We start from the raw sequence: 10,139 nt of genomic DNA on the forward strand, positions 1-10,139 counted from the left end.
TTTTAAATTTTTTTATTTTAAATATACATTTTTTAAAGAATGATTCATGAATCGAATAAATACATGAATAATTTAAGTAAGCTTTCACTTCCAAATCGCTCTATTAGAATTTCCGTCTTCAAATTTAACACACATATGATGTTAATGTGTGCGTATGTATTTTTTTGCGGTCTATTTGACAAGCGTCTGCTCAAGTGTTAATTATACTCAATTAAATTAACTGATTTTGCACAAGCTATACATATATAGGTATTATCTGCATCAAAAATATACTAAATATATAACTAATTTTCTCATATGAATCAATTGTATATGCATGTGTCTATTCAGCTTAATAAGTGGAATGTATTGCTAATTGCACACAGTTATCGACCACAACACTATAAATAATCCCAAAAGTATGCTTTATTTTTGGTCACATGAATCACGTTAATTCATTATACATATGCATATTTTGATAAATTAATTAGCTTTCATGTGTTCAATAAATTTGTATACATATAGYCCTACAACGAATGCCATTATGGGCCTCACCTTCGCCTCGTATGTGCTGCAGCCCTTCTTCGACAATGAGTGCAGCATACCGGAGGGTGCATTACAACTGCTAGCCGCTGTAACCATCTGCTTCCTGACCTACCTCAATTCGTGTTATATGAAAGTAACGACGAAAATGCAAAATGTAATTATGTTCACTAAAATAGCAGCTTTGGTGCTAATTATCATTGTGGGCGTAGTTTGGATGTGCATGGGTAAGTAAATATGACCTTAATTCTCAAATGTATTTCATATATTAATCATTTTTGAAAATTAGGTCACGTGCAGAACTTTGACAAACCCTTTGAAAACACACAGACCGATCCCGGAAAACTGTCGGTTGCCTTCTACTCGGGCATTTTCTCCTATGCCGGCTGGAATTACTTGAATTTCATGACAGAAGAACTGCGTGACCCATATAAAAATCTGCCACGCGCTATCTACATTTCATTGCCACTGGTTACGGCTATTTATGTGCTCGCTAATATGGCCTATTTGGCGGTGTTGGCGCCCGCGGAAATGATTGCCTCCGATGCCATAGCAGTGGTAGGTCAACTAAGAGTTTAGATTTACAAAAATAAATATAATAACTGTACATATGTAACTCTTACAGTCCTTTGGCAACCGTGTGTTGGGTCTATGGTCCTTCATTATACCCATTATGGTGGCGATATCGGCTTTTGGCGGGCTCTCGGTGCATATAATGACTTCCTCGCGGATGTGTTTTGTGGGTGCGCGCAACGGTCACATGCCAGCCATCTTGTCCAACATCAGTGTCAAGCAATTTACGCCGGTGCCATCGCTGGTCTTTTTGGTAATTTAACTGTCCATAATTTGTATGAATTACATGCTCATAGCTGTCTTGAACTGCTGCTTAGTATAATCCAATTTAACGCTTTTATTTCAGTGCATTTTGTCCATTATCATGCTCGTCGTGAGCGATGTTTATGTGCTCATCACTTACAGCAGCATAGTGGAGTCGTTTTTCATAATGCTTTCGGTGTCGGCGGTGTTGTTCTTCCGCTATACTCGCCCCGATATGGAACGTCCAATTAAGGTAATTTCAAATCTAGTCTATGCGAGTGGCAATCATTCAATTAATTGCTTTTTATGACTCCTCATTCATAAAATATACATACATATGTACGTATGTATATTTGTAGGTTTCGCTTTGGATTCCAGCTGTGTTTGTTGTGATATGTGCCTTTCTGGTGATCGTGCCTGTCTATGTAGCCCCCTATGAAGTGGGTATGGGTGTTCTGATAACGGTTGTAGGTGTGCCGTTCTACTACGTTGGTGTTGTGTGGAAGGATAAGCCAAAGATTTTACAGTCTGCAATTAGTATGTATTTTATGTGTACTCCGTGTAATCTATATAATGCTTTATCTTTATTATCATTTACAGACCAATTCACTTACGCGTGCCAAAAAATGTTTATGACAGCCAAAGAGGAGAAATACGAATGATTCCTATGTTAGATAAATACAATAATCTTCATTTCATTTCCCATTTGCTTATTTATTGCTATTTTATGTTGTTGTTGTTTAGTTTTCAAAGATTAATACTCACCAAATAACATTTTCGTATGTATGAAATTCTGTACATATACAATAGTTTAGGTATATAATTAACAGTGCTTGATATAAAGTTGTAAAATTAAAAAAAATATAATGCTAACGATGTACCGTAAGCTTTTTGCAGTTTATATTTTATTATGGCATTTAAAACTTTTTAATTATTGGAATTGTGTCACAAAACCGTTTCTAATGCCACTCTACAAAACCTAACCTTAAATTTGCGCTAWAAAGATGTTTCACTTGTTCATAAAATAATTGTCCTGCTTTTTCTCTTTCACGTATTCTTTTTTTATATAAGAACTTATGATTACATATATTTAATGGTTTTATAATTTATTTATTATAAATTATAAAGTTCAATCGAAATATATTAGTTTAAGTTATAAATTGCTTAGAAAACATGTCTTCGGCGAAGTAATCGCCTACCGATAAGTTAGTTGATGGGCATTTTCTTTTAACGAATTGTTTAACAATCACTTACAAAATATTGTATGTCTTTAGTAATGCATTTTGGTTAAAATAAAATTACTTTCACACAGGGTTGCTAATAAGGCATTCAAAAAATAATTGAATTAACATTTCACATCAAGTGTAGGCAACCTAAAAGAGTAACGGATTTCATTCTGGTATACCAAAGGAACATAATTGGTCTTTGCCTGCCAGACTAACCTAACCTAACCTAAMATATTTTTTATTTTGTAATCCCGTATATCTTAACTAAACTAATTTTTAACCTTTTAATCCCAAATACCGGGTTTAAAAAACTTTAATTCCAAATACAAATATAAAGAAATATTTTAATCCCAAAAACTTGATACAAAATTAATTTTTAGAAATAAATTATATATCAGAAATGTTTATACTGAKTTTGGTATTAGAAATTAAATGTATGTTTCATTTCTTAAATTATAAAGTAAAATTTTAAATTTTTGATCACAAATTTAGATATATTTAGGTTTTAAATATTAAAGTGCAATTTTACATTTGAAAATTGAAAATCTAATCCACAATATTTGAATTAAAAAAATTGCAACCCTGTTTAACTAATATTCTATAAATAAGAGTACAAATCAATAGAAGTCAAGCCAAAAAGAAACCAACTCGCTGYCATTCAAACAATTTAAATTATAACAAAAAAATACTTTTAAGTTATAAATTTTAAAAAATAGAACATTTTCATTTAAAAACTTTTGGCATTTAGTTAATTTTATAAAATAAATGTTATACTTTAAAATACAATTTTTTATGGTCTTTCATTGTAAAACTTATTTATTATTATTTTTATTTTTTCTCATACATATGTATACTTCACACACAATTTTTTAAGACGTTTCCTCTCGCCATAAAACTACACTCAAATGCAATCACAATGAGATGATAAGACCAGATGATGAGCCTATATTAAGCTTAATGCGAATTGTTTATGTATCAGAACTGTTATATATGACAACTGTGTATATATTTACAAATTATTACATATAATATTATTCGAAAAATCGTTTGCTAATAATATATGTATTTCTTTCACTTTAAGCCAAAGAAAGTATAAGCTACTATTAAGCCTTRTTTGGATGTACATAAAAAATCAGGAACACACATTTGTATATACATACATATGTATGAATAAGTATACACATATGCATACAAGGAGTGTTCCAAAGTAAACAGGACTTTATGAATCTAACGCCCCCTGGTGGCGCCATCTACACTGAAGAGCAAAACTGGAAGAATAATTACATAAATGAACTTTGATGCAATAAATTGCAAGCATATACATATATATTTTTGTAGAAAAAAAATTTAATATATTACACTATTAAAAAAAATGACAAATTCACTCGTAAAACAAAAAAAGAAAATGACAAAAATGTGGCAAAACCTCTCCATTGTTCCACCTTTGCATCCATACAAATAATTATATTTTCTTCATTAGTGTAGTAGTCCGTCCACAATCCTTTCACCCTTTTTAAAGCATTCAGTCTTTGCAGCATGCTCCCGTACACTTTTTGTAAGAAATCTGGTGATATTGAGTACCATTCGTCCTCGACGCGCTCCCAAAGCTCCTGCATGCCTTTTGCCACAGGCCACCTCATTGTTGAAAAACTTTGCGATTTCAACCAATTTTGCACTAATTTTGAAGAGTGTTTACGATCATTGTCCTGTTGGAATATAATCCGGTTCTCCCGCAAGCGAACCATATCCATAGCAATCGGCTAATTTGTTTTTAAAATGTCCAAATATTGTTCTCTTTTCATCTTTTCATCAATTTTCACAATAGGATCAACTCCATACTGCGTAATACACCTCCAAATCATTAAACATCCACCTCCAAACTTTATAGTTTGTTTTACTTGATGGGGTTGAAGTGGTCCTGAGGTGTTTGACCAGTACAAAGAGCGGCCATCTGACTGGAATYGGTTAATTTTGGTCTCGTCTGACCAAATCACCTTAAAGAAGTTCAATTAAAGACTGCCCACAAATAATTAACRTTTACAATTACACGTTTCTAGTCATCACACGCCCAGTATTCGTGGCGTGTCAGGAAATCCTTTCGGGCAGAAACATTTTTTTTTGTCAAAACGGGTTTCTTCGCGACGCAATGTCCAGACACTAATATTTTGCGTTAAAAGCGATAGTCCTTGCTTTGGGGTAGTCAATTTGTTAGATATAAGAAATCGTCCAACATGTCTAGCTTCACGAATTTGATTTTTTTTTGGGGTCTCCCGCCTTTATTGCATGTTAGCCTTTCCAGGTTGCTATTCTTTCCTATCCGCAAAACCGTTGTATGGCTGATTTTAAGCTCCTTGCCAATATCGCGGGCAGATTGCTCAGCAGATATCTATCTTTTAACTTTTCTTTTAATTTCTTCACTTACACCACGCATTGTAAACAAATTTTACCGTAACACAATACATGGTGGTGYCATCTATATGTTGACTGGTGCGTTGGAAATTGCTATCTTTATCGATTGTCCAGAAATTTCATTGATTGGAAGTGAAGTCTTTRCGGTTACAGACACTTATGTTTGTGTTATCGGTGCGAAAATGAGCTTCGAGCAAAAAGCCAACACTAAATTTTGTTTTAAAATTGGTAAACCCTTTACCGAAGCATTTTAATTGATGAAACAAGTTTATGGCAATGATTGCCTATCTCGTAACAGAGTGCACGAATGATTTCAACGTTTTCAAAGTGGTCGTGAGGACATAAATGACGATTTACATGTGGGCCGATCACAATCCGTGATCACAGGAAATTCCATCGAAACTGTCCGTGAATTGCTCAGAATCCAACATTCGATTCGACGCTTCTGACCGATTATTTGACCAAAAATCACATTTTAACCATTAACCACTCCACGTATTCACCTGATATGGCACCGTGCGACTTCTTCCTTTTTGGAAAAATGCATTTGCCTATACCGGCCAACGAGCTAAAACACTCGTTCGATATGCTTTTGGACCGCGCAAAAGCTGTTTTGCAGCAGACGGAGACTATTTGAATAAAATAAATTGATTTTGCCGAAAAAAACCATTTGTTCTGTTTTGTTAAGTCCTGTCTACTTTGGAACGCTCCTTGTAAATCTAGTTAAAGTTAACATATGCTTTTGTATCATAAACTTCCGATTATTATATTGCTGTGAAATTAATAAAAAGAAACTTAATGTTTGTTTAAACTCTTTAATTAAAAACTATCCGCCTCATAATCTGAACCTACCTGTTATAATATATATTTATAATATATGTATATATAAACCAAACATTTGCCATTGTCCATTTTGTCTTCCTCTGCTTCCACCAGCGAGTACTGAATCGAAAACCTTCAAAGCTGGAGTGTTCCCCTCCATCCGTATATCTCGTGAAGCTCATTGTTATATCAACGGCAAAAACTTTACTTCAGCAAAAACTCGTAAAGCCGACTCATCAGATGATGTCATTTTCTCCGCCTCCGCACCATATAGGCAGTTTGTTTTCTCTCCGACACGGCAGAATAGGAAGRCACACGCCTGTAGTACATATGTGGCTGACAGATCGAAATGACTGCAGAAAATCTTAAGAGCAATGTGCCGGGGAAACAATGCAGTATCTTTTGTGGTATAGTTAGTGATGCCGAACATATTGAAATTTCGCGTAAAGTGCAGGCATCCTGAAGGATGAATATTTCTCTTCAATTACGTAACGGCGCTTCATCTGGAATCGATAAGGACAAAACCTGTTATGTGTGCGTTTTATTAGCCTACCAGGCTAATCTACCTTTAACGAAGTCGGATTCGTCGATATCGGATCACTATTGCATACAGCTGCCATACAACTGACCGATTAAATTTTAGTTTTATGAAAATCTTTATACCCTGAACAGGGTATATTAAGATTGTCACGAAGTTTGTAACACTCAGAATGAAGCGTCGGAGACTCTATAAAGTATTTACATATAAATGATCAGTATGTTGAGCTAAGCCGATTTAGCCATGTCCGTCTGTCTGTCAGTTCGTCTGTCTGTATATAAACGAACTAGTCCCTCAGTTTTTAAGATATCGTTTTGAAGTTTTGCAAACGTCATTTTCTTTTCAAGAAGCTGCTCATTTGTCGGAATTGCCGATATCGGACCACTATAACATATAGCTGCCATACAAACTGAATATTGGGACCAAGTTCTTGTATGGAAAACTTTCACATTTGACAATGTATCTTCACGAAATTTGGTGCAGATTATTTTTAAAGGCAACAATGTAATATCCGAAGAAATTGTTCAGATCGGTTAACTATAGCATACAGCTGCCATACAAATTGAATGATCGTAATCAACTTCTTGTATGGAAAACTTTCACATTTGACAATGTATCTTCACGAAATTTGGTGCAGATTATTTTTGAAGGCAACAATTTAATCTCCGATGAAATTGTTAAGATCGGTTGATTATAGCATATAGCTACGATACAAACTGAACGATCGGAATCTAGTGCCGGTATGGAAAACTTTTGCATTTGACGTGATATTTTCACGAAATTTGGTATGAGTTATTGTTCATATAAACAATGTAATATCAGAAGAAATTGTTCAGATCAGCTTACTATAGCATATAGCTACCAAAATAAACTGAACATATATTTACTAAAAGAARTGCACCTGCACCAGCCGAAGTTAACGTTTTTTTTTGTTTTTATTTGACAAGGTGTCTTCACGAAACGATCGGGCCCCTATAACATATAGYTACCATTCTACCTGACTAATCAAGATTAAGACATTTGTACGCCTTTTTATGTTATAAAAGATTGCACATAGATATTATAGCTTCGGTGTTGACGTGGTTGAAATGTATTTTTTATTATGTAATTACTTTGGTAACACAGCCTTTGTGAATGCGAGCACTGATAAGTGATCGTATATATATATAAACATAACTTCGTTATTTATGTTCTTGCAACATGTTGTTACAGAGTATGTATCAGCTAAAACTAATCGAGATATACCGTTGTATTTACAGATATAAATGATCAGGATGGTGAGACGAGTTGAAATCTGGGTGACTGTCTGTTTGTCCGATGGTAATCTGACTCACTTTCCCAGTACTGTTAAAAACAACAAAAAGCGCTATAAATCAATAACTAACTGCGACAGAGGCTTTAAATTTTATACCCGAGATGGTATGAGAGACGGCTTTAATGTAGGTGGTATGTAAATTAGACAATGGATATGGTACCGCCCACTTTTAGGGGAAGTCTCTTATGATCTCGAATCCACTCGACCGATTTCAATACAATTTGGTATATGGAATTTTTCTGACATTTTATGTTACAATGTGAAAATAGACGAAATCGGATTAAAGCCATGCCTACTTTCTATATAATCATAACAAAAATTATATAATTTCCAATTCCACCTGATCCTTCCCTTTCTATAGTACAAAGCAAGAAGCAAGTAGTTAACGGGCTATGACTTTGCAYGAATAATGCCTTTAGATGCCACCCTAATGTATAAAATATACAAATCCAGCACGCCGAAGGAAAGGTAGGGAAACCTCTCAACTCAGCGGACTAATGGCTAACATAGGAGGCCCCAGACAAGAACAAGAACAGAGGAAGCTTCCAGTGTCGACGACAATCAGCGTCCTATTGTAAGGAGTTGAAATCTGGGTAGATGTCCTTAAAAAGGGAAATCGGCGTAAGATACTGGCCAGAGTGCACCGCAGCCCTCAGAGTTGCCTCAGCCTACCGAACAGTGYCMGGCGATGCAATATTAGTTATAAGCGGTAATGGCCCAATTGACCTTTTGGAATCCGAAGGGAAAAGCTGTGGRAACGAAAGAAAACATCCGAAAATAACAAAAGCGCAATACAACATGGATRGAATAATGAAAGTCGCGGCAGATGAACGGGCTTGCTCATAAAAGACCTACACTCATGGACAAACCGTRAATTTGGAGAAGTCGACTTTTACACAACTCAGCTGGTATTCGTAATCGTATTGAAATTGATTTCCTTTCCTAATAGTAGTAGGTCTGGGTTCATATTTCCCTTAACCCACATGTACTTAAAATAAAGATTTTCGAATATCACTTTTATAAAATTWATACAAATATTACAAATATATTATTCTTCTTTAAATAGATTTTTGTAAATTAAAAGCAGGTTTTAAGCATGAATTAAGTTTTTGGTGAGGTGATTTCATGAATTTCTACGACAGTATAGACAAGGCAGATTTTGTAGGTATATATTTACATATTATAATTTKTAAATGATAGCGAAAAAAACTAGATTATTTGTTAAAGAATTTCTAGTTGAACTTAGAAACCTGACTGACACTTCATTATTTATTCATCCATATCCATGTGCTCTAAGACATATTTTAAATATATATATTTACACATATCACGTTTGAGGATCGAAAATAAGTATACGAGGGYTGCTATRTATATTTCTGGCCTAATAATGAAAATAGGTATATTTATCMACGAAAATGRTTTTATTGTTTTTCAAAATATTCTCCATTAAGATTTATACACTTTTGCATGCGCTCAAACCAATTTTCGAAGCACTTTTTCCACTCCGATTGTGACACCTCCAAAACATGGTTTTTGAATGCTTCAACAGTATCTTCTGGCGACGAAAATCGTTGACTACGCATTATTTTCGTGATGTGTGGAAATAAAAAGAAGTCATTGGGTGCCAAGTCAGGGCTGTACGGCGGATGACCCATCAATTCGACGTTTTGGCCGGTCAAAAAGGCGCTGGTTTGACCCGATGTGTGAGAGCTTGCATTGTCATGGTGCACAATGATGGTGTACCACTCAGAATTGACCGTCCTACGTTGCTCAAGCGGAACAGTCGCCACATGACCAGTTTTCCCGAAGAAACAGGCGATCATTTGCTTCGAAGTGCTTCTTCCACGAACAACTTTCGTTGGATTTGGCTCGTCTTGGAAGACCCACACGGTCCTCGACCAGAAATATATATAGCAGAATCCGTAATACTTACATATGCTCAKAAAACTCCGAAGCATTGAATCAATAATGATAATAAATAGATGAAAATATATTTCCTTAATAAATGATCTAAATCTGATTATTATATTATTATAGTATTATATTATTATTTAAAGGAAATTTCATGGAGGGTATACACTGCACGAAAAGATGTTTCTAACATCTCTTAATTTATTTATAAAACAATTGACTAACAAACGCTAAGTTTCTATCAGATAMGCTTTTCCAAAGGTAATAAATTTATTATCACAAATGAAGTATAAATAGTATATATGTACATACCCGTAMACCCCGTAGGAAAATCAAATAGCAATATATGTAACATGTTTTATGAATAAATAATTTACTAATTATCAATTTATGTAYAGYACAGTWTAAAGWTAAGCAGAAGGTTGRGGTATCTCCAAAYTTCAATAATATATTTCAAAGATTTACCTATATGAAAAGTAAAAAAAACAATGAGTACGATCGATCAACCACCAAATTCACCAGATTTAGCTCCGTGTGATTTTTTCGGGTCCCCAAACCGAAATTGCCATTCCATGGAACC

At 34.5% G+C, this 10,139-nt stretch overlaps 1 protein-coding gene across 1 annotated transcript in view; it reads left to right on the plus strand.

Annotated features, from left to right (window-relative positions):
• The window catches only part of LOC108965969 (Y+L amino acid transporter 2), a 9,210-nt gene extending 6,298 nt beyond the window's left edge, over positions 1-2,912 (plus strand). The window contains exons 2-7 of the mRNA XM_018928654.1: positions 505-749; positions 812-1,080; positions 1,148-1,348; positions 1,442-1,591; positions 1,698-1,875; positions 1,939-2,912. Coding sequence (XP_018784199.1) covers positions 505-749; positions 812-1,080; positions 1,148-1,348; positions 1,442-1,591; positions 1,698-1,875; positions 1,939-2,000 — 1,105 coding nt within the window. The 3' untranslated portion in view covers positions 2,001-2,912. The remainder of the gene's footprint in view (positions 1-504; positions 750-811; positions 1,081-1,147; positions 1,349-1,441; positions 1,592-1,697; positions 1,876-1,938) is intronic.
• The last annotated feature ends 7,227 nt before the right edge of the window (positions 2,913-10,139 follow it).

Source organism: Bactrocera latifrons, unplaced genomic scaffold (genome assembly GCF_001853355.1).
Source record: "Bactrocera latifrons isolate USDA-ARS-PBARC rearing strain unplaced genomic scaffold, ASM185335v1 scaffold_152, whole genome shotgun sequence".
NCBI classification, from domain to species: domain Eukaryota; kingdom Metazoa; phylum Arthropoda; class Insecta; order Diptera; family Tephritidae; genus Bactrocera; species Bactrocera latifrons.